General features: G+C 40.5%; 1 protein-coding gene across 1 annotated transcript in view; it reads right to left on the reverse strand.

Annotated features, from left to right (window-relative positions):
• Positions 1–25,026, reverse strand: part of RXFP2 (relaxin family peptide receptor 2) — a 46,292-nt gene that overhangs the window by 7,846 nt on the left and 13,420 nt on the right. The window contains exons 6-16 of the mRNA XM_049701141.1: positions 22,115–22,186; positions 21,457–21,528; positions 19,792–19,863; positions 18,667–18,738; positions 15,701–15,772; positions 14,018–14,089; positions 10,624–10,695; positions 10,445–10,516; positions 8,267–8,338; positions 5,422–5,651; positions 4,398–4,808 (exon numbers count right to left, since the gene is read on the reverse strand). Of these exons, the coding sequence (XP_049557098.1) occupies positions 4,398–4,808; positions 5,422–5,651; positions 8,267–8,338; positions 10,445–10,516; positions 10,624–10,695; positions 14,018–14,089; positions 15,701–15,772; positions 18,667–18,738; positions 19,792–19,863; positions 21,457–21,528; positions 22,115–22,186 (1,289 nt within the window). The remainder of the gene's footprint in view (positions 1–4,397; positions 4,809–5,421; positions 5,652–8,266; positions 8,339–10,444; positions 10,517–10,623; positions 10,696–14,017; positions 14,090–15,700; positions 15,773–18,666; positions 18,739–19,791; positions 19,864–21,456; positions 21,529–22,114; positions 22,187–25,026) is intronic.

Below are 25,026 nucleotides of genomic sequence, written 5' to 3' on the forward strand. Positions count from 1 at the left end.
ACTGCAGAGCAGAATAAAGAAAAAAGAATGAAAAGAACTGAGGACAGTCTCAGAGACCTCTGGGACAACATTAAATGCACCAACATTCGAATTATCGGGGTCCCAGAAGAAGAAGAGAAAAAGAAAGGTACTGAGAAAATATCTGAAGAGATAATAGTTGAAAATTTCCCTAATATGGGAAAGGAAATAGTTAATCAAGTCCAGGAAGCACAGAGAGTCCCATACCTGATAAATCCAAGGAGAAATGCCAAGACACATATTAATCAAACTATCAAAAATTAAATACAAAGAAAAAATATTAAAAGCAGCAAGGGAAAAACAACAAATAACACACAAGGGAATCCCCATAAGGTTAACAGTTGATCTTTCAGCAGAAACTCTGCAAGCCAGAAGGGACTGGCAAGACATATTTAAAGTGATGAAGGAGAAAAACCTACAACCAAGATTACTCTACCCAGCAAGGATCTCATTCAGATTTGATGGAGAAATTAAAACCTTTACAGACAAGCAAAAGCTAAGAGAATTCAGCACCACCAAACCAGCTTTACAACAAATGCTAAAGGAACTTCTCTAGGCAGGAACCACAGGAGAAGGAAACGACCTACAATAACAAACCCAAAACAATTAAGAAAATGGTAATAGGAACATACATATTGATAATTATCTTAAATGTAAATGGATTAAATGCTCCCATGAAAAGACACAGACTAGCTGAATGGATACAAAAACAAGAGCCATATATATGCTGTCTAAAAGAGACCCACTTCAGACCTAGGGACACATACAGACTGAAAGTGAGGGGATGGAAAAAGGTATTCCATGCAAATGGAAATCAGAAGAAAGCTGGAGTAGCAATTCTCATATCAGACAAAATAGACTTTAAAATAAAAACTATTAGAAAAGACAAAGAAGGACACTACCTAATGATCAAGGGATCGATCCAAGAAGAAGATATAACAATTGTAAATATTTATGCACCCAACATAGGAGCACCTCAATACATAAGGCAAATACTAACAGCCATAAAAGGGGAAATCGACAGTAACACATTCATAGTAGGGGACTTTAACACCCCACTTTAACCAATGAACAGATCATCCAAAATGAATATAAATAAGGAAATACAAGCTTTAAATGATACATTAGAAAAGATGGACTTAATTGATATTTATAGGACATTCCATCCAAAAACAACAGAATACACCTTCTTCTCAAGTGCTCATGGAACGTTCTCCAGGAGACATCATATCTTGTGTCACAAATCAAGCCTTGGTAAATTTAAGAAAATTGAAATCATACCAAGTATCTTTTCTGACCACAACACTATGAGACTAGATATCAATTACAGGAAAAAATCTGTAAAAAATACAATTATATGGAGGCTAAACAATACACTACTAAGTAACCAAGAGATCACTGAAGAAATCAAAGAGCAAGTCAAAAAATACCTAGAAACAAATTACAATGAAAACAGGACCACCCAAAACCTTTGGGATGCAGCAAAAGCAGTTCTAAGAGGGAAGTTTACAGCAATACAATCCTACCTCAAGAAACAAGAAACATTTCAAATAAAAAACCTAACCTTACACCTAAAGCAATTAGAGAAAGAAGAACAAAAAAAAACCAACGTTAGCAGAAGGAAAGAAATCATAAAGATCAGATCAGAAATAAATGAAAAAGAAATGAAGGAAATGATAGCAAGGATCAGTAAAACTAAAAGCTGGTTCTTTGAGAAGATAAACAAAATTGATAAACGATTAGCCAGACTCATCAAGAAAAAAGGGAGAAGACTCAAATCAATAGAATTAGAAATGGAAAAGGAGAAGTAACAACTGACACTGCAGAAATACAAAGGATCATGATGATTACTACAAGCAACTCTATGCCAATAAAATGGGCAACCTGGAAGAAATGGACAAATTCTTAGAAATGCACAACCTTCCAAGACTGAACCAGGAAGAAATAGAAAATATGAACAGACCAATCACAAGCACTGAAATTGAAACTGTAATTAAAAATCTTCTAAAAAACAAAAGCCCAGGACCGGATGGCTTCACAGGCGAATTCTATCAAACATTTAGAGAAGAATTGTCACCTATCCTTCTCAAACTCTTCCAAAATATAGCAGAGGGAGGTACACTCCCAAACTCATTCTACGAGGCCATCATCACCCTGAAACCAAAACCAGACAGAGATGTCACAAAGAAAGAAAACTACAGGCGAATATCACTGATGAACATAGATACAAAAATCCTCAACAAAATACTAGCAAACAGAATCCAACAGCACATTAAAAGGATTGTACAGCATGATCAAGTGGGGTTTATCCCAGGAATGCAAGGATTCTTCAGTATATGCAAATCAATCAATGTGATACACCATATTAACAAATTGAAGGAGAAAAACCATATGATCATCTCAATAGATGATAGTTCTTTTGCCCTTTATCTGGGCCTTTTCCCTGGCTGTGGGGCTCTAGCTCCTGGAACACGACCTCTGCCTTCACTTGGCTAATGTGTCCTCATCCTCTGGGCCTCCGTTTGGATTCATTTCTACTGGGATGTCTTCCCTGATCCTCAGATCTGGGGCTCCTAGAACATCCTGTACTCCTCCTTCGTGGCATCTGTCAGCTTGTGACATGAGGACGTGTTTCCTTGTCTTCATCCTTCTTTCTGGCTGCAGATCTGTGGGGCCAATCTGTTTTTTCTCCAGTTCCCAAAATAGTGCCTGGCCTATAGGAGGTGCTTAATAAATCCTGTCTGAACCAATGAATGTACAGTAGTGTGTGTGCATATGTGTGTGTGAGGGAGAGAGGGTTTCCACGAAGTGCACCTATGCCAGGAATGGCTTACAACATTGTAGGTGTGCCATAGCCACGAAAAAATGGCTGTCAAATAGGGTTTATGTGAGGAGTATTATTAAAATGGTGCAAATAAAGTGTTTTCTTTTTCAAAGGAAGAAGAGAAGGAATAGATGGAGAATAGCTGGGAGGGGTGGTTAGGACTATTTTGTGATGGGCTTTAAGTGACTAATTTAAAATTGACCTTGGTTGTAGGGAGTTCCTGAAAGTCTCTGAGCAGAAGATACTCAGTCCTTTTGGTACTCAGGTAGTGAACAGATAAGTAGGAAAGAGAAGACCCCAGAAGCCAAAAGACCAGTGAGGGCTAATGTAATAATTCAGGGCAGAGGTCATAAGGCTTTAAGCAAAGGTGACAGCAGTAGGTAGAGACTGGAAGAAAGAGAAGGCAAAGGTGTATTTTGAGGGAAAAATATTTGATGAAAAAGAAAGGATGAGGACTTCTCTGGTGGCGCACTGGTTAAGAACCTGCCTGCCAATGCAGGGGACACAGCTTCAATCCCTGGTCCGGGAAGATCCCACATGCCACAGAGCAACTAAGCCCATGCACCACAACTACTGAGCCTGTACTCCAGAGCCCGCGAGCCACAACTATTGAGCCCGCGCGCCTAGAGCCTGTGCTCCACGACAAGAGAAGCCACCGCAATGAGAAGCCTGCGCACCGCAACAAAGAGTAGCCCCCGCTCACCACAGTGAGAGAAAGCCCGCGCACAGCAACGAACACCCAAAAATAAATAAATTAATTTAAAAAAAGGTAACGAATATTAAAAAAAAGAAAGGATGATGGAGCTTATTGACTTCTTAGTTGAGGGGACAAGATGAGAAGGGAGAATCAAAATGATAATACTGCCCCAGTTAAAGAGGGGACATGGGAATGGCCTTAGTTTTAAGCAAGAGAGATACCTACTAGACAATTTTAAAAGTCTTTTTAATCTTTAAGGGCTAAACTTCTCATTCATTTGTAATAGAAAAGGTAGCGTTTTCTTTTCTAAAACCCTTAATTCTCCCTCTTTAATTAGGGAGAATTAAGAAAACTAAAAAGCAAGGAGTTTTATTAAGCACCCTTCCGTTGCTGACTTTGGAACTGCATTTACAAAAGGTAATAAACCTTCCTGGTATTTCCATTCAGATAATCTCCTGCTAGTCAGTTTCAAGAATTTTATTATTATTTATTTAGCTCATATCTATACTGTAAAAAAATGAGTTCAAATAACTTGGTAGCGTCACAGGACAAGGCAGTGAACTAGAATTCCTCCAGCTCATTGCCACTTTGTATGAACATGAAATCAAAGGGTCTTACAGATAATAAAAAGATCATTCAGAGATCCTGACAGTATGTGTTTGCTTTCCACACTAAATCTCTATAATAAAAAATTTAATAAAACCTCCTATAAATACACAGCAAGGACTTTTCTTTAAAAAAGGAAACAGTCTTGACTATATTTATTTACTTTCTGAAACGGAGAACTATGGCTTTACTGAAATCCATGGTATTGCTACAAAAATAACGTTTGTCCAGGAAATGAAAAATATAATTTACCTAGGAAAATTCCAAGAGAATACCCTTTGCTTCCAATATCTTCTGTTTGGTCATAATAAAGTGGGAAACATACTCCATTTTTTCCATAAAAGTTTCCAAAATAATCCTCCTTCCAAAATGGAATCACAGCTATTAAAAATCCCACAATCCAGATGCCAATGAGGATGACCGAGGTCTGCCGTTTTCCAGGACGGATGTTACTGAAGGGAAAGACGACGGCCAGGAACTTCTCCAAAGTCAAGTACGTCAGCAAGAGGACGGAGACCTCGGTGGACAGCATGGCCAGGAAGCCCAGGAGGCGGCACTGTAAGCTCTCCATCCACAGCAACGCGTACTTCTGATACTGCCCGCGGTATTTTAGATCAAAGAAGCCAACGAAGAACAAATAAACACCCATCAGGCAGTCCGCACCTATTGAAGAGTCATAGAATGTATGTTGGTAGTTCCAGCATCTCCGTCTTAGTTTTCTGATTTAGGTCTGCTTCCTTCTTCCTGTATTAAATGAACTACTGGAAAACCTACAATAGTGCCTAGAAGCCAATGGGCTTCAAAAGTTGTACTGTTTCTAAAGTACTACACTGCACCTTTGTTTTATAATTTTGAAAAAAATGGTGGTGGGGAGATAATTTGCAGGGGAATGGGGGGGTCTAGGTTTTAAACAGTAAAAGATATTACTAACATAGTTAATAAAAGGAATAATTTTCTGGGCTTGAGGAGCATGGATGCTATTGCAATTGAAGGTTAAACAAAACATAGTTGTGCAACCCACAACCTGTCCTCTATAATCCATCCCTTAACTCATCGGCTCCCTGTTACCCCATTTTGAAGACATAACTCACTGCAGATTCATGCAATCCAGAAAAGAGTAGCCAAAGAGAACAATAGTACCTTCATACTTTAAAAAATTCAGCATATATAATTCATATATAATTCATATTAAACGCCATCTGCTGAATGCCAATATAATCTAGAGCACAGCTCTCCGAAGACATCCTTAATTCATTTATATAGGAAACATACTTACAACAAAGGATTTTGATGGACGTAGCATGGGTCATGTTTTCAGCTTTAATGAAAGATCTCATGCCAATGACAAAAAGATTTCCAAAGCAGGTTATGAAAGCTATAACCCAGACAAATATTCTGAGGATATTGTTAGCCAAGAGGTCCTCAAATGAAGAAATGCCGTCAGTCAAGGGCATACATATTCGGACATGGGAAGCATAGGAGCAGTATCGAAAGTTTTTGAAATAACTAAAGTCAAAGGGAAAAAAGAGTCACTTTACAGCAATGACACAGAAACGACAGTTGCAGTCCTATTGGGGCTGCAGCTGTGTTAGGTATGTGGCTTCACTAGGCTTGGTTATTTTATTTTATTTTATTTGCGGTACGCGGGCCTCTCACTGTTGTGGCCTCTCCCTTGCGGAGCACAGGCTCCGGACGCGCAGGCTCAGCGGCCATGGCTCACGGGCCCAGCCGCTCCGCGGCATGTGGGATCTTCCCGGACCGGGGCACGAACCCGTGTCCCCTGCATCGGCGGGCGGACTCTCAACCACTGCGCCACCAGGGAAGCCCCTAGGCTTGGTTATTTTTGTTTAGTAGTGATTATGTAATTACAGAGTTCTTCATTAAATATTACATTACTCTAGGCAGTGTTCTTCCTTTAAAGGTGAAGAACCTAAAGAACATAGGTATCTGCTGTGGCTTGTCTGAGGTGAGTCAGGGGAGGACATGAGCATGGGAAATCTCCAGGACTCTACTTTTCCCCATCACATTGGGTGATTGTCCAGGGTATTACAAAAAAGTAGATTGTCATTGTTAAATTGATCTTTAGCAAACATTCAGGGGCTTCAGTTTGGGATATAAGGGACCCACGAAGTAGCTCACTAAAAACATTCCTGTTGGGCTGAAGAAAATTTGAAACAAAAAAAGTAGAAGAAAATTTGAAACAAAAAAAGAAAGCTTTACTTTGCCCCGGCTTCCAGGCCTCCCATGATTGGACCCCTGGCTACCCTGATCCGCCACAGCGCTTCCCGTCCGTGCTCACTCCACCCAGACACGTCAGCTCCCTTCTAATTCTCGAAACAAGCCAGGCTCACCCCCTTCTCACTGCAGTGCTTTTGCTTTTCTCTCTTGCTGGAAGAATCTTCCAGGAAGAATTGTCTCCTTCCACTCAGGGCTGCCTGACTGTCACATCTCTGACTTGTAGGTGAACTACCTACATCCTCCTTCCTTCCCTTTATCTTGCTATACTTTTCTTCCCAGCATTTCTTAATGATTAATTTGTTAACTAGTTTACTTTCTGGTTCCCAAAGCTAAATGGAAGCTCCGTGAGGCAGACACTTCTCTCTCCCATTCATCCCTGTGTTCTCCCTGGCATGAGGGAAGTACTCAACAAATACTTGTTAGATGGCAAATGAATGATGCATGGTTTAGAGCTGGGTATGTCACACAGAGATATTGAAGGCTATCCCTGCCCTCAAGTAGCCTACGGTGGTCCAACCTCTCCTCCCACTGGGACCAGGGCACTGGTTGGCAGGTGGACGTGTTTCAATAAATGATGGGCAAGGAAGATGAAAGAAGAATTGCTAGGTCACTTAGTAGGGAAGTAACTAAGTTCACACATTTCCTGTTAATTGTTGGGTCCTTCTTGACCTCAACCTGCGGTTCATATTTAAAGCAGCAGCTTCTCCATCAAGTTCTACAAAGGTTGAATTTCTCTGTTCTAAGGAGACTTCACATTCTGCCTGCAGCAAGGAAATGATAGCCTCATGAAATATTTACTAGAGCCACAGAAAGAGAAGTTATGAAAACCATGTGGATATACATCAAATACTTGTCTTTGGGTAATCACACCCACTGCATAGACATAAACAAAATGTTCTCCCAAAAGGTCACCTTCACACCAACCATTTCAGCCCCTTGCTGATCCCAACTTGATATCTTACATCGAATCCTCCCTATTGTTGTGGATAACAATGGTTGATTTTTGAAGTCATGAACACATTAGATTACACAGTTGATAAAGAAATGATCATGTCATAAACTCCTATATTAAGACAACTTACACAGTGCACTTTAGCCAAATATATTAATGTGACTTATCAGAACTACTATAAAGATTAATTACCTCCGTTCTGCAGTGCACTCAGTAACAGAAACAACACCTGGAATTTATATAGCACCTTTCCTCTTAAGGGCTCAAAACTTAGAGTAGCTGACTGCTCACTCATGTGAGGTGAATTAATGTTTCCAGATCTCCTGAGTATCATGAGCCAGTGACCTCATCTTGTGTCATATGTGGCATTCTGGTACCCTAATCTCTTATTGGGCCTCAACTGGATAAACAGCATGTTTCCAGAGAGAAGTATCATTCATATCAGCACATCATAATATTGAGCTCTATTTGAACAGGGACCAAAGGTGACAAAATTAAAAAGTTCTCAATAAAAAGACTTTTCTTGCATAGAAACACATTGCAGGGGCTTCCCTGGTGGCGCAGTGGTTAAGAATCCACCTGCCAAGGCAGGGGACACAGGTTCGAGCCCTGGTCCGGGAAGATCCCACATGCCGCAGAGCAACTAAGCCCGTGCACCACAACTACTGAGCCCGCATGCTATAACTACTGATGCCTACACGCCTAGAGTCCGTGCTCCGCAACGAGAAGCCACCGCAACAATGAGTAGCTCCCACTCGCCACAACTAGAGAAAGCCCACGTGCAGCGATAAAGACCCAATGCAGCCCAAAATAAATAAATTAATTAATTAACTTAAAAAACCCACATTGCAGTGATACATCAGACAGTTTAAAAGAGAACATCGGCAACATTTCACCATACTTTTTTCCCCATTCTTTCATACATACATACATGTGAGAAAGATTCTTCATGGGCTGAAACATTTGTGTGTTTATACTTGGAATCTCTATCCTTTCCAGGTCTCTGGAAAATATGCACAATAGGCTTCATGTTTTTAGGATTTAACTTTTAAATCATTGTATTCTTTGTCAATCTTAAAAACTATGCTTTAAAATCTTGTTATAAATTCAAATTAGGATGAAAATTTTACAATAAACTGTCTTAGAAAACTGCCATTTCTATTTATGCCTCCGGTAACTTGGAGCTGATTTATCACTTTCATATGCAGAACCACCTTCTAATAAAACACGTTCATTCATTTCTTTGATTTAAAAATGACAGTTGTGATTTGTATGATTGTGAAACTGGCTCTGTAGTTTGATTTTATAAAGCACGAAATATGAGTTAGAGGGTTTCAGGCAGGACTTGATATTTTCAGCCTGAGTTTTGTCAGAATCTGGATTTAAATACAGTAATTTCTTCCTGGCCTATGTATCTTCAAGGTAGAAAACCATGGAAGCAATAATCAAAGGAACTCCGATTCAGGACAATCATTTTCTAAGACAACAGTGGGAAGCACAATTCCTGTAATTCCTCCAACCCCATAAAATGTCCACACAGGGCTCCAATGATAACCCCTAACACTCTTCATTTATCCAGAAGCTTCTTCAAATATGGATTCTTAGAAGACACTTCAGGATGGCATGAATTAAGGGAGTCTGCCATGTTCTCTGGAAACATAGACGGAAAGAGGATAATCTTTTTAATCTTTTGCTTTTTAATGGCTTATTTTGAAAGATGTTTGATTCTCACTCAGCTTCTTTTGGGCAAATCTGAATAAGGATTTCTGGACAAGGTTCTGAGTTTTCCTTTGCATACTGAGTCCTTTATAGAGGACCTTGGTGGTCAGAAATGAGACTTAGGAAACAATTCTACCACTGAATCATCACAGGGCCCCTCCTGCAGGAAACTCTGGAGTCCTTTTTAAAGGATTCCGCGCCCCCCCTTCTTTCTTTTGCTCTCTAGCTTCTCCTGAACTTATCACAATTTTACCATTACATGGAGTATGTGATTATTTGATGAATAGTCTGTGGTTTTCAAAAGAGCAGAGGCGACTATATACTGAGTGCCCAAGACAGTGCTATGATTAAGTTGGTGGCTAATAAATGTTTGTAAAATAAATGTGTAAATCAATCTTTAGAGAAAAGAAAATGAGACATTAAAGAAAGAAAAGAAATGAAGAAAGGGAAGTATGGGGTAAATAGTTACTACTTTGACTTTTCAGAAAGGCGCGATGTGTAACTTGATACTTTGCCTTTCGGAATTCAGTACGTAGTGAGTGAAGGGAAGATCATTTTGTCCACATCTTCTGGCTTCTTGAGAGCAGGAACCAAGTCTTTTTCATCATTGGATGTTCACTAATATCTATTGAGAATCTAAATCTTGTATTAATTTCCAACAGAACACTATTTAGCAAGAATAAAAAGCGATATTAAGGATTGGTCTTTGGAATTAAATGAAGAAAGGCTTTGGGCTGGGATGAGGTAAAGTAATATGCACTCTGTGGGGAAAAAAAAACCAAACTTTAACCAACAATGGCTATTCATGGGAGAGGAACTGATGCGGTTCAAAGAACAACTGGCAGAGTTCTTGGCACCATTTAAAATCTAGTATGCTTGAAATTTTAAAATACTAAACAATATTAATTGTCTGAATGTTCATATTTATGGGATAATATTTTCTTTACTGATTGAAAAGTAAAAAGCATGCTCTGAGGATTGCTATAAGTAGACTGTTGTAGGAAAGAAGAAAGGGGAAAAGTGAAAAAATAGAGAAGTCTTATATAATTTGCTATTTTTTTTTACCGACTGCTTAGTAACAAAACTATTGCAAATTTAATTCTTTGTGAAAACTGTAGGAGATTTTTCCATATGAATCCTGTTTTCAGGAAGGAGCTATATGTAGCTTCAAACACAGAAATGGTGTTGACACACACTGAATGGTAAAAAATGAGATTTTGTTGTCATTCGGTACATACTTGATGGTAATCATGATATTAACAACTGTCTGAGGATGCATGCTCAAATTAAAAGCCCTCCTGTGTGTCAAATACCTGTTTAAAAATAAATGTGGTCCTAGGTAAACACACACACTAAAATTATAATCAACATATGGTTACACTTGACTTACAGAGACTGAAGCTGTTTAAGACTTTCAAACTGGTTCTTGTGGAGATACAGAAGAGGATTGGACGACAGATTCCTTTTGCACCATTAGAAGGGAGGAGGAAAGAAGCATGAGGATATTATTATTTTCGAAACTCAAGATGTTGCCATTTAAATCTGATGACAGTGGGAAGAAGGACTTACAGTTTTTGAAGAAGCTTCAGGTCTTTGAAAATGTGGGGTGGTAGCTCCATTATCATATTGCTAGACAGGTCCCTGTTGGTGACAGTGAAAACCCAAAGCCATTACATTGGAAATAAATGACATAGTTATCACTTCTCACAACTGTCATCATCCCATCTGATGTAACAGAAGATACAATCCAATTTAACCAACCTGATAGCTTGTTACCCAACAAAGTCATGTGAGTCAGCCAAATGGATATGTTTTCCATCGCTTTCAGACAGGTGACATTTTGCTCATCCAGTTCCCATCTGGAGTTTCCTCTCAGCCCCTCCCCAACACACTCCCAACATGGCTTCAATGTCTACTTTGATTAATTCTCTCTGTTTTAGGTACTCTTTGTACCTTCAACCATTCATTGTTTCTGTGATTCATATTCGGTTCATGCATGTGATATCTTGTTTATCCAACTACATTAGAAGCTTTCTGAGATCAAGACCTATGTCTCCACTCATTGTGCATTCCAACTAAGAGAGTTTTGACCACATAACATCTGCCCAGATGATCTTGAATGGATAAGTTCACATATTTTTAGTCTACTTTTATATGGTACTTCTTTTTTAGAAGAAATTGAGAATTGAGATCTAAATATAATAGGGCTGTCCAATCCAGAAAGAATTGCAGGGCAGTGTCCCTACAGAATGGGAAAAAGAGATTTGTCAGGATAAGAAGGAATCAGGAATCTTGAAGGGTCCAAAATATCCTCTGAGCCAGAAAAGATGTTAAAAGTGAAACAGATGTGAAATCGCCTAGGAGTCAAACAAAAGATCTTATCTATTTTTGATTTTTTGGTGCTCCTGATGGATATATGGGAGCGACAAATAACTATGACTTAGTTCTTTCTCTAAAAAAGCTTAGTTAGAGTGAACAACTAGATTATGAAACAAAAGAATGAAACAAGTGTTATTACACAAGTACAGAGGAAAAACAGAGGAAGGAATCATCAAACTTGGCCTGGGAAATCAGGAAGCGTTTGAGCAAAGTTTGATGATTTTTATAGGTGGAGTCAAAGAAGAGCAGATTTTCAAGTGAGGATTACGCAGGACCAGAGAAACAGATGCTTGGAAGTCAGTGACATCTCCAGGAGTCAGCAAGTCGTCCAACGTGGGTGGAGGATAGAAAGGATGGGGAGATGTAGAGGAGGTGAGCCTGGAAAAGAGCCTGGAGACAAAAATGGGACGGCCATGAATGCATTCCAAGGCAGTATTTCCCAGAGTACAGTTCAGGCATCGGAAACAAGGAAGATGCTTATAATAAGAGCACTTTCCTGGTGCCACTCCAGAACTATCACACCCGAATCTCTGGAAGGGAGCCTGGTAACATGCATTTAAAGCCAGCATTCCTTGTGATTCTTCTGAACGTTAACATTTGAGAATTATGTCAAGGACTCTGCTTTATGGCAGGCAACAAGGAAGGAGAATGTTAAACAGGACAGTGGGAAAATATGCCCTGGGTTATGGGATGATAATTCTGTTCGAAGAATGAAAGATAGGATGAAATGCCAGAGATTCAGAGGAGGGAGACCTGGCAGGAGGCTGTGACCCTGGACCGGGTGAGAGCTGATATGGGTTGAAGGAGGCACTGGCAGGGTTTACGGTCTGATAGGACATCAAGTGTAAAGAGAGTTAGAAGGAAAGGGAACAGTCTTCTAGCCAGGCTGCCAGAAAGAATGCAGATTCCACCAAGACAGGCAAGCCTAGGGGAAGAAGCTGGCTGTGGGGTAAGGGTCATCTGCAAATTAACTTAAACAAATAGATTTTGAGGGACTGTCATGACATCCAAGTGTAGACAGCCTGCCAGCTGGTGTTCTGATCTGGTGCTCCGGATGCAAGGAGCACAAGTGGGTCATGGCGCAGAAGAAAGCCACGGGTGTGCACAGATCAGAGGGAGAGTGACAACAAAACAAGATGCCGATGACCTTGTACACCTGGAGAACGTCCTGCAAAGTGTTACCCTGAAAAATAAAGTACAGTCTTCTGTGCGAAAAGGATCTGAGTGGCCTCATCTAAGTGCTTATTCCTCTCCAGAGGGGTTTGTGGTCAAAAAGGCACGGTAAAATTATCTAACATTTTTGTAAACTTAAGAAACGTAAATGCCTTGTTCAAGTTAATTCTACTGGGTTCTGAATTTCTTCTATCATACTGGTGCTATCTGGATTGGAATGAATTATTGGTGGTCCTAAAAGAAGAAAGGCAGTGTCTCTTATTTAGGCTCTTTCTTTTGGCGGGGGCAGGGGGTTGGCTTTGCCTAAGTGTAGTATAAGAAGAGGATTAGGAAAATGTTCAGAATGTGGACTCCATACCACTGTCTCCTTTAGTTTGTATAAAAACACACTCCTGTTTGTCCTGGGCTACTCCTCCATTCCACCCCCGTAACCCAAATCTGTATCCATCCTCCAAGGTCTGATCAGGACTGCTCCTGTGAGAAAGCAGTGAGCGGTCTTCTGAGTGAGCTGTCTTTAATTGTTTGCCATAGAATGATAATATTTTAGTTCTAATGCGGTGCTTTGCACATTATAGGCACTTAAATATTTGTGGATTTGGTTTATGATACTCATTCATTAGATTAAATTATCTTAATTATTTGTGAATTGTTTTCAAGTTCCTCTTATTGAACTACTTTTCACAGTCCTTTCTGGATTTCAAAGCAAGGTATAAAGAATGGGGGAGAAGGTGATTAAGAATAGACTTCAGATCAGGAAGAGGAGATCTCTACCCTAATCACCACTATTTGTAATGTAACAGACAGTTTTAAATGCCAATGATACACCATTTCGCGGGTAGCGATGAATTAATAGCAAGACAGATGATTCTCAAAAGGTTTAGATTTACACAACATATATTTGAACAGAAAAATGTACATGAGCTCTCTGAATATTTTGCAATGAGCCTCTTTCTAGACATTTCTATTTGCGTCATCTGCTCTGGAAGTTATAATATCTTAAGGGATAATAAGCATGTTCATTCTTTTGTTTAGTTATAATTGATTAATATTATTTCAGTCATTTATTCATTCAGCAAGCATGTACTGAGAATTAATTGTACTCCAGACATTAGAGAGGAGAATCCCTGAGCTTAAGGAGCCATGGAAAACTCATTTACTCCCAAACACACATATGTATGAAATCAGTCAAAGAAAATGGGCAGAGAAATTAGAGTAGGCTAAATCCATATTAAGCCCACTGTCTGATTTTTAATTTGCTTTTAGGATAATGTTGGTTTTCTTAATTGATTTTGAATATCCAGTAGTCCACAGGATTTTGATTGCTACTAATGAAAAGCAGTCTCACTAGTCATTTAGATTTGTAATCCTGAAGAAGCAAAATCATATTTTCCTAGTAGACAACGCTACTTACAGTTCTCCTAAATTTTTTAATGAAGAAAATGTCTTCTCTGGAACAAAATCAATTTGATTTCTAGGCAGAAACCTGTAAGACATGGTAAGAGTCAGCACTGTTGATTTGTGTCTGCTGTAGTAATCAGTTCTCATTGGGAGATGCCATTGATCCGCGTGTAATTTAATAAGCCACCTTTGAAGTCTCAAAGCAAGGCATGTTCTGGTGTGGAACACAGGCAGGGGTTTCTTACAGAGGATGTATCCATAGGCTCTCTCCAGGACATGCTCCCGTAAGGAACCTGAGGTGCTGAGTGTGGTTTACGGAGCTGCGCTTCCTTTGGATTCTGATTACTTTAGAAAGTGTTTCTTTCCCAACATACACATATGCGATGTCAAATGTGGACCCTGTTAATAGTTCTGTGAAGGCTTTGAGAGGATCTTTGGGTAAGGCACATTCCTTATAAGAAGTCGTCCAGAAAAAGAGCAAAGCTTGAACCAACACCATCTGGGCCACAAACAAATTTTAAATTTGGTGGGGAACAGCGATTTTACATTTCCTCTGTCTAGAAACGGAATCCTCCAGGACAAACGGCAAAAAAGAGGGGGTCGTCAGCTAACTACCTTACAGGGGTGTAAACAAATGAGATAATGAGTATGAAGGTGATTCAAAAGCTACATGGTGTTATAAAATAGGAGGCGGGGGCTTCCCTGGTGGCGCAGTGGTTGAGAGTCCGCCTGCCGATGCAGGGGACACGGGTTTGTGCCCCGGTCCGGGAAGATCTCACATGCCGCGGAGCGGCTGGGCCCGTGAGCCATGGCCGCTGAGCCTGCGCGTCCGGAGCCTGTGCTCCACAACGGGAGAGGCCACAACAGTGAGAGGCCCGCGTATGGCAAATAGGAGGCGCGGATGGTATTTGTTTATCTTCCAGTGTTCTCTCTCACTATCCATGAGACAAAGAATAAACTCTTTGCATCTCCTATGTGGGACAGCCTCTTTTCTTACTAAATATGCTAATCTTCAATCTGATTGATAAATATGCAACCTGGCAACAGCCTTATCTCTTAGTCTGTTGGAGAAAAGTGGTTCGATTACTACAAATGGATGTGCTCTGATTTTTCTTTTCCAACCACCCATCCAAGCAACAAACATTACTAAGTACTTACTATATATGGGGAACTATGATGAAAACAAAACCACATTCTTGTATTTTTAAGCTTACCAGTGCAAATGTGCCAATTAACCGATCCATCTGCCTTCCTGCCCCCATAAAAAACACAGTCAGCAATCAGAATCACCAGGCAGAACCTTTGGCCAATCAGAATACATTAGAGCCTCTTCTCTTTAGCATAAAATTTTGTTTTCTTTAAAGAGAGAGAGATCAAGTGATAAGTGTCATTAGCAGTAACCACTTTCACATACATTATCTCATTTCCTTGTTGACCATAGGGTTAGGTTCAGCAGAGAGAGTGCACAGAAACGATGATTGCCCTCAGAAAGAAGGAGGCTTAAATAGTTGGCAGCTAAACATAAGGCTTGGCCCTACCATCCAAGTCAATAGATCCATGTGTACATTTTCTAGTACTTCAGTTTCAGACCAAGGCTGTAAACAAAACATACTTTAAAATTCCTTGCCAATATTTTCTTTCGATTTCCAAAGCTACTGGGTTTCCCCTCATTTACTGAATTACGTTGTATACTTACAGCACTGTGAGTGAATTGCACGACAGAAAGGTGGAATTCGTAAGGTATTTTATTCCATTGCCTTCCAAATCCCTAAAAGGCATGGAGGAAACATATTTTTAATGTTTTTGCACAAATCATATGTCTAAAGGCAGTTTTTGGTGATATAACAGCTCTGAACTTTATTTTTACTTCATTCCAAGTTTTAGGCTTTCCTCCTACTTATTGCAGGGTCAGTATAATTAATATTCTGCATCTTTTTCCCCTTCTAATTAGTGTTAGAACTTAATAAAATTGAGCGAAAGGGCAGCCCGCCATTTTGTGAATGTGTCTCTGTGCCAGATACCATGCTATTAATTAGCATAAAATTTGTACTATAATAATAGTAACTCCCATTAATTGGGCTTTTATAGTGTCAGGTACTGTTCTGAGTGCATAATACACACTCCTACGAAGTTGGCATTATTACCTCCCATTTAACATAGGAGGAATCCGAGTATCTTGGAAATTTACTTTTCTTCTGGTCACACAGCTATTGAGGGGTAGAACTGACCTTCTAACTCAGATCCATCTGAATCTAATGCCTAGACGCTTAGTCGTGGCATCGTAGATTGCTATATTCTCCCCTCCCCTCCCCCAGGGTCAGGTAGATATTTGTGTCTCTATTTTGCTGCAGGAGAAACTCAGGCCAAACTGTCTACCAAATACTGGATGCCAGAGTCAGGATGGGGAGTCCCAAGCTGTGTGAAGGAAAGTGCCGGCTCTTTCTACCTCCCTCCGTGATGCGGATGCTGAGTGCAGTGCTGCTCCGAGGGTCCCGGGTCCCAGCATCAACTGGGAACTTGTCAAAATGCAGATTTCCAGGCTCCACCCCAGACCCACTGAATCAGAAACCCTAGGACTGAGGCCCAGCAGTCTGTCCTAAGTCTTTGCGTTGCTTGCACTGTACGCTGACGTTGGAGAAGCGCTGGTGGAGAGACTACGTTCTGCCAAGGTGAACCTTATGACAGCAGCACCCACATCGTCAGGGAACAACCTCAGGAACACTCTGACATGGCCGCTTCCAGCAGCGCCAAGGAAGAAGAGGATCGGCTCTTCTGCCAACTCTCCTCATTCCGTTTACCGTTGGCTTCCTACAGGCTTCCCGTACACGACAATAGCTGTTTTGCTGCCTCTGAACCTTTCTCATGTTCACGTTAATATCACCAGTTCCTTTGTCATTGCCTTTAAAATCCTATTTTAAAGCCATCTTGGAGGTCTTGCAGGAACTCAACTATTTTTTTCACTCTTAAAATACAGCAATTGCAAATAATAAACAGTGTAGTCCCTTGAAAGTCCAAATATTGTTCAGCAGAATAGGGAAAATGTTTTTACATCTCATAACACTTCGCAGCTGTGAGCAACAGTCCTAGCTGATAGCAAGTGAGGGAGGAGAAGCATGGCCAGGGCGGGGTTTTTTCTGCCTTTGAACTGGGGCGATTTGGGTCTGACCTCTCAGCTCTCATTTGCGGTCAGCCAATCTTGCTAACGACATCTTTTCACTGAGTGTCTCTTTTTTCCCTCGTGTCTGTGGGAGCCTAGAGTGAAAACGAGTGTCCCCAGAACCCAGGGCTTGGATGCTGCTTCCTGGTCTCCTCCTCGTTGCTGATGCCCATTTTGGGGACGGGATGGGTACAGGCTGGAGGCCTGATATTTTTCTGTTAACTTTACTCCTTCCTGTTGCTTTCCCATTGTGTGGATGTACTTGCTTAGTTTCTAAGTATTTTCCACCTATCCTTCATGAGTTTTATTCTCATGTTTTTCAGATCAATTCCCCCTCCCCCACCTTTGTTTTTTTAAGGCAGCTCTGCACGGCATGTGGGATCTTAGTTCCCTGACCAGGAATCAAACCTGTGCCCCCTGCATTGGGAGCATGGAGTCTAAACCACTGGACTGCCAGGGAAGTCCCATCACTCCCATTTTTAACATTTAGCACACTTACGTGAGACCCCCATTGCCTTAAAAGCCTTTTGATAACAGGTATGTAAATAATTTTTTTAAGTCAGTAAATAAACACAAGGTCATCTAATAGCGTTGTAACAAGTGAGGCTAGTTCAGAGAGGATCCAAAGCTGAGGTACAAAAATTTTATCATATGATGGGTATTGAGTCCCCTGATTTGACAATGGGGAGAGTTCTGGGGGGACAGTACAACCGGCATTTTCCCAGGACAGGAAGTCGCTCCTGTGCCAATCCTGCCTGTCTCAGGAGACCGTGAATATGAACATGGTGGAATGGTAGTAGTGGTGGTGAAACCAAATGAATGGCTTAAATGTGTATTGGTTGAAAGCTACCAAGGAGTGGAAATGGTTTAGCACGTTCATTTACAGAGTTTTTTTTGAGCACTATTATGTGCTGATCCTTGTGCTGGGTATAAAATCACAGAATTTACTGAACAGTAGGGGATAAACAGGTAAACAGATGGTTCTATGATGACAGTGCCCTGAGACAGCAGTGCAGTGGGAGGAGGGGAGACGTGGTGGAGGCTCTCCTGTCATAATCGGGGCACAGAGGCAGCCACTGAACTGGTGGGTGTGTCAGAGACGGCTTCCTGAAGGTGATGTTTAAATTGACTTTTGAAGGAAATGTCAGAGAATAAAGAAGCAAGACCTTTCAAGTTGAAGGAACAACATGTGTTCAGGGAACTGACTGAAGGAGCAGTAGTTTGGTGTATCTGAAAGGAAGGCACAAGAGAAGGGGCTGGTAAAGAGACCAGGTGGAGTAAGGGATAGAGGACAACGGGTCTCTGGTGCTAAACTGGGAGGCTTGAACTTTACCCTCACACCCGTGGGGATTCCCAGAAGATGTTTCAACCAGGAAGTGACACGATCAGATTTTAGTTTTAGAAAGAAAAGCAGAGATGAGCTTTTTGTGTAATTGTGTATTAACTTCAGGGCTAGTTTCCTGAATCTGGGCGAATAACAAATTAGCTGCTAAGTGCATACTCACATCCAGTTGAGTTGAGGCATTTGGGCACACATCTGCTTGGGAAGGGCTTCTAAGTAGTTATTCACCATAGACCTTTACACAAAGAAGAGATTAATTAGAAACGAAATGATATGCCACTTTAAGAACAGTATTTTTACTATTTCCACAGTTTGGGAACTTGTATGCTAAAATCAATATATTAGGAAGAAGAATATAGACATAACTACCTCTTCAAAATGGTCTCTAGATATGTGTGTGGCATGGATAAGGGAGCAGATGTCAGAGAAACTATGAATGCATAAGTGTGATACATAACCTAGGAATAAATATGAAACAGTTTGACTTTATGAGATGAAACAAAAGTATATACTGGGTAATAATTTTGAAGTTCATGGTAATTTTCCTTGTGAACTTCAAATTTGCAATCATTTCCAGCATCATACATCCAAAGTTTCATTTTAAGAGAAATGTTAATCATTTACAATATTAAAAGGCCACATTGGAAACTGCATTAAATCTAAGAAGTGACAGTGGGAGGCATTTGGGGAAGAAAACAACTCATGAGCATGTTAAGCTGCATGACTAATTTATGATACTGTGGTCCCTTTTCACAAATGGAAAATTAATGATGCTGTATGATCCACTGTAAAGGAACATAATAATCCCCTGCTGATAAATCATCCCAGTATATTAATAAACACTGAAAATGTAATTATGAGAAAAGCTTAGTTGCTAAGACAAAGATTTTGGAATTTTCAGTTACTCTTGCTGGACAAAGACACATTTTCCTTTGTTAAAAATGTAGTTGGAGCTGAACTCCTAGAAGACTCTAACAAATTTAAATGTAGTAAGGAGATAAAAATGAACCACTGCAAATAAAAACATGCCTTAAAAAAACAAAACAGAACATGCCTTAGGACTAAAGGAAATTAAAGGAGATCAAAAGGAATTGAACTAGTCGGCTTAAAATATACCATGAGCCATGGACAGGAAGTAGCAACAGTAATTGTGGCTTGAAATACAGGAAAGGTTTTGACTAGTATAAATTTTAGGGGTCTTGATTTTCTTAAAGCTCTTTTTGTAAGCTAGTTTTAGATGTCATTGCAATTTATAGACAGGTGGATTAAAAGGTAGATGAATACTTACAGGAAAAACAAGGAATTTAATCCAGTAAACAACCGCTGTGAAATTCTGGTTATGGGATTGTCATCCAGAATTCTGACAAAACATTATCACAAACATTTCCAATGTTACATACATTTGCGAAATTAAACCAGGAAGAAATAAAAGGCCGTGCAATCCTGTCTCCCCCCAACACCTGCTCTCCTCCTTCCTGTCCGTCCACACTTGGCTCAGGGCTCTTCCCAGAGAGCTTTTCCTTCACCCTGTGGCTGGGGCAGCACTTTCCTCCAAACCCCCATAATCCCCATCCCAGGATTTATCAAGTCCATCCCGATGGTCTTTGCTCCCTATATCCGTCTCCCTTTGGACTGAAGAACCTTCACCTCTGGGTTCCTGGGTCCAGACAAGCTGCGCTTAGCTACTGGCTGATTATGGGCTCCATAAATGCTTTGACCTACTGATTGACCAAATGAAAAATGAATGAAAAAAAATTCTTAGGAAATCACAAATGGTTCCTTGGTCTCACGGCGTTTAAATGATGTAATTAGTGGGGCCTATGCCAACAAACTTATTAGAAGCTTTGAGGGTGAAAGAGTGAAAAGACTTATAAATTCAAATCACTGTTTTTAATTCTATATGGTATTTTCCTAGAAAAAAAATAGATAAGAGGAAATATGGCTTCTTTTCTCTCGTTGCCTTTGAAGCCAGGTACCATTTCCTCTTACTTTCAGAGGTACCTGAGGGTAGGATTTGGAGAAGGGGGCTTCTGAGCACCTACTATATGCCAGGCATTCTGCATGTGACACTTTATATATGTTATATGATTTAATTCTCACAACATCCCTCTTAGAAAAAAGGAATTATGATTATAAAGATGAGGAAAGAGAGGCCTAGGAAGATCAAGAAAATTGTCTGCAACATGAAGCATGGGGCCACGGCATACACGAGGATCTGGATACAGCTGAGGTCCCAGCTTTTTCCCCTAGACCAGGCTGGCCTACAGAAAATGGGACTGACACAGCCTTCTAACTGCCCTTTGTTCATTTTTCCTGATGGAAACACAGACCTCTGATGTGAGACTCCTTAGGATGGAGCTGGTGGCTCAGCTTGATAAGTGATGAAACACAACAAGCTCACATATTTTCAGTCTTTTCTATGAATTCTCTGGAAATCAAGAAAGGCCTTATCTTGCTTACTGTCTAGGTCTGTGGTTTTCAACAGAGGGCGCTCTTTCCCCCAAGGGATATTTGGGACTGTCTGGAGACATTTTTGATTGTCACAACTCTGGGAACGAGTACTGTTGGCATCTAGTGGGGTAGAGGCCACAGATGGCACTAAACATCCTAAAATGCACTGCCCCCCCCCCACAATCAAAGAATTATCTGGGCCAAAATGCCAGTAGAGCTGGGCTGAGACACCCTGCTATAGGTAAACACCAGGTGGATGGATGACTTAGCAAGCCGACTTCTAGGCGCAGAGGCCACCTGAAAAAACGTAGCACTGACTTCTCTTCACACAACCACCGTTTGGCAAGCCATTATCTGAACTGCTTGGGTAGCATGCTCCAGGTTATGTGACAAGCAGAAAAATAAGTATCATAAACAAGATACATAAACAGATGGAAACTATGAGCCTTGATGACTATCATTAGGACTGTGATCCGAGGGAAGGAAAAGCTAGAATACTTACAGCCAAGTTAGGTGATGTAAGTCTTTGAATACTCCAGGTCTGAGAGTTGTAATGCAGTTGTGGTTGAGATATCTACAAACAGCACGCGTGAGTAAATGAGGCAAACTTAATACCCCACTTTAGTCACATACAATTACTGGACATCTGTTTCTGAAAGCACTCTACTGGATGAGCAGAGGCCAGAAGATCAAAGAACAGGCAGGAGATACAGATAACCCAAGGCCCAGTGAGACGAGCACCAGGGCCAGGGCCAGGACCAGGAAAGTCGCCAAAGACAATGTATTGGGACATTACATTATGTTAGAGTGTAACGGCAGAATAAATACGTGAGGTGATTTTCGCTTTTGTCCTTTTGGTCACATCCTTAGTAGACTAACATTTTAAGAAAGTGTATAGGTAAGTTATATATTTTCTATTTGTGGAAATGACCCAAACTTGAGGAGACAAGATTAAAGAGAGCCTTTATACCTGTCTTCTGGTAAAACTTGGAATTTTTTAGCAGTTCTTTCAGTGTAATAACTAATTACACTGTACTTTGTGAAAACTTATTTCTCCCATTTCTCTATATCCAAAGTCGAGCCTTTAAAAAAGTACCATTCATTCTACCCTTTTAATTGTTACTTAACATTGTACTCATAATTATAAAGAAGTTACTCACAGTATTTGCAGATTATGTAATCCAAAGAATGCTTTCCTGGATATATGTCTAATACAATTATGCTGAAGGAATCTGGTAGGAATAAGATAGAAGAGCCATGTGATTATGGTTCATGTATTTGTTAGGTTGTTTCTTCACCTGAAGACAATTTGTGCACTTGGCTCACAAAGTCCTGTCTTATTCTCATGCTGGGAGGTAGAAGCACTGCCAATGAGAGAAGGCTGTGAGCCTAGCTGTGCCTGCTGTCCTGACAGCGCCCGTGCGATGAGACCCCGACATCTCTGACTTGAACCACTGAGGTCCAGTACGCTGTGTGTGGGGACAGAACTAGTCTTATTTCTGCAAACTGGCGTTCTGGTGGCCGTCCTTCTGTGACACGCAGGAGCTGCCCACCATGCGAGACGAGCCAGGCTCTCACTGCTAAGCTTTCTCACTCTTTCAGTACAGAGTTCCACCTTCAACTCCTCACTTCTCTTCACTCTATTCCCACGAAACGAGGAGAGGGCAAGTCTTGCTCTGTTTCAAGATGCAGAGTGAGAAGCGTGCAGCTAGTCAGAGAGGGGCTCAAGGTCGCAAATGGCATCAGTGGCTGAACTGGGGCCAGTGTACCAACTTCAGCCCACAGGGCCATGAGCTACTTAACCACTGAAGCAATCTAGCAAGAGTGTATGGATTCAATAATAGCACTTTCAAGAGTATCTAAGCAAACAACTTCCATTTCCTGTGCTCAGTATATTAATACACTGGGAGGTTAGCCTTGATTTCATATTTTCTAAAGAACTTTAGGCAGGAAATACTCACGCTATTAATAGTAACTAATGTCTACATAATCTTCTGAGTGGCTTCCCTGTCTCTTATTTTGATTTGATTTGGGTCCTAAAGTTTTGTTTTGATTTGTTTTGTTTCTGGCCACGTGGCTTGTGGGATCTTAGTTTCCCCAACCAGGGACTGAACCCATGCCCCCTGCAGTGGAAGTGCAGAGTCCTAACCACTGGACCGCCACTGCTTCCTAAAATATTTTACACTTTCTCATTGTTGTGATACTTCACTGCAAAACTACTGGTAGATCTTTTGCTTGTTCAGCAGCTGGCTGCACTCTGAATTTTGTTACACCACAATTATTCCCAGCGAAGCTTCCCAGCCTTTGAGTCATGACTGCGTTGTAGCTGTGTTGGGATATCGATGTCCTCAGCCCACAAGGTGGCAAAGTAAAGCCAAGATTAGCTTCCAATTATTAACAAACCCATCTTTTATCCCAAATATTGTCATTTTCTCTGTGTACCACCATGTGGAAAAGCTGCGTACTACAGAGCCCATGCATTACAATTATAGTGACACACAAAGCAACAATTTCAATCCTACAAAGTAAACTTGAAACCCTGTAAGAACTCGTACCATTCCATCCCCCTCTCCCTGCTGCAACATGTCTGTAAGGAGATGCTTCACATTGTAGCATAAATTCTGCTTTTGCTTTAAAGTTCTGCTATGAATAGAATGAACCCATACATATCGATATCTGTCTTAGCATTTTCAGAGCCCTTACAGTGATGTAATGAAAGTTAATATGGTGAATTATATTACAATAGCAAATGAAAATAGAAAAAGAATACAATACTCTACATATTTGAAGTTCCTCTTAAATATAAAATTTACTACCTTACTAGTGTTATTTACATTTCATTTAAGATCATTAAGTCAAAAGTGCACTGCGCATTTTACCTACACGCTGTCAATCTTGAAGAGATGGGGGCAGCTGTAAACTGTGAATTTGACCTTGTGCCTTTGATCTGCACGACTCACCCGGTACGTTCAGTCTATCTGCCTTCACTGACACCAGTTAAGACTCCAACTTCTTAAATAATAAAGAAGCTCTAGTCTTCTATTTAGCCAGTTTGCCGGCACCCCACGGAGAACTAGAGTCCCAGGTCTCTCATCTCAGACTTAGGCTGCTGTATTTTTTAACTTGATCTTTCAGTATCTGCTTTCTTCTTTACAGAATAGTAGCTTGGTGAATATGAGGGGAAATTTGGAAACATGACAATTTGGCAAGTGGTGTCCTCTTTTTCTTCACAGCTGAGATATGAGCCCGTTTGATATACTTTACACTGAATGGTTTTTCTAAGAATAACTTACTGGTTCATGAATTCCTGCTGTTTCAGCTGTCAGGACTTTTCAAGCAGAAACGCCAGGAATTTATGTACCTGAAACTAAAGCAAATAAATGCTTTAATAGCATGCATGTTTATAGGCTATTTTTTTAATGCAACATTTTGTATTCATGAGCCAGGCAGACTCCTTGAATTACATTTTGTTGCCAATGATTGCGTTGAACAGGAACCCAGTTTAAGAAGGAATTCCTAATTTAAATAAAATTTATGTCACAGTGAGGAGAGGAACTGCTGCTGGTTTCCGTGGTAGCAGTGATGAAGTACTATGGTCAAGTTCATAAACTGTATTTTATTTCTTTCTCTCAAAGATCATCTTAAATTGCTTCTTACCCCCTAATGTTAGGAAGTTTAAAAGAATATTAAAAAGAATAAACTGATCGCTAGTGAAAGCATTCAGATAAGTGACATTTGTTCATCTAGCAATGAACATTTTGTTTTGACTTAGGAATTTCTTTTTCTGGATGCCTAAATGACCTTAATTTCACTGTGAACATTTAGAGCATGCGAGACCGGAGACGCACTTGACGTTAAATTGGGTGATCCCTTAGGATATATCCCAATACAACTTAAAGATGCATATCAACTTTATAAGCTCAATACAATCTAAAACACATATTCATGCATGTCTTTTCCCTGGTCAAACAGAATAAAGCCCAGATGCTCTAGCCTAGCGTTCAAAGGCCCTACAATCATGATTCAATGACCTCTCCAGCATACACTCCATCATTCCTGTGGGAACTCTTTT

The sequence above is a fragment of the Orcinus orca genome, chromosome 18 (genome assembly GCF_937001465.1).
Source record: "Orcinus orca chromosome 18, mOrcOrc1.1, whole genome shotgun sequence".
NCBI lineage: Eukaryota > Metazoa > Chordata > Mammalia > Artiodactyla > Delphinidae > Orcinus > Orcinus orca.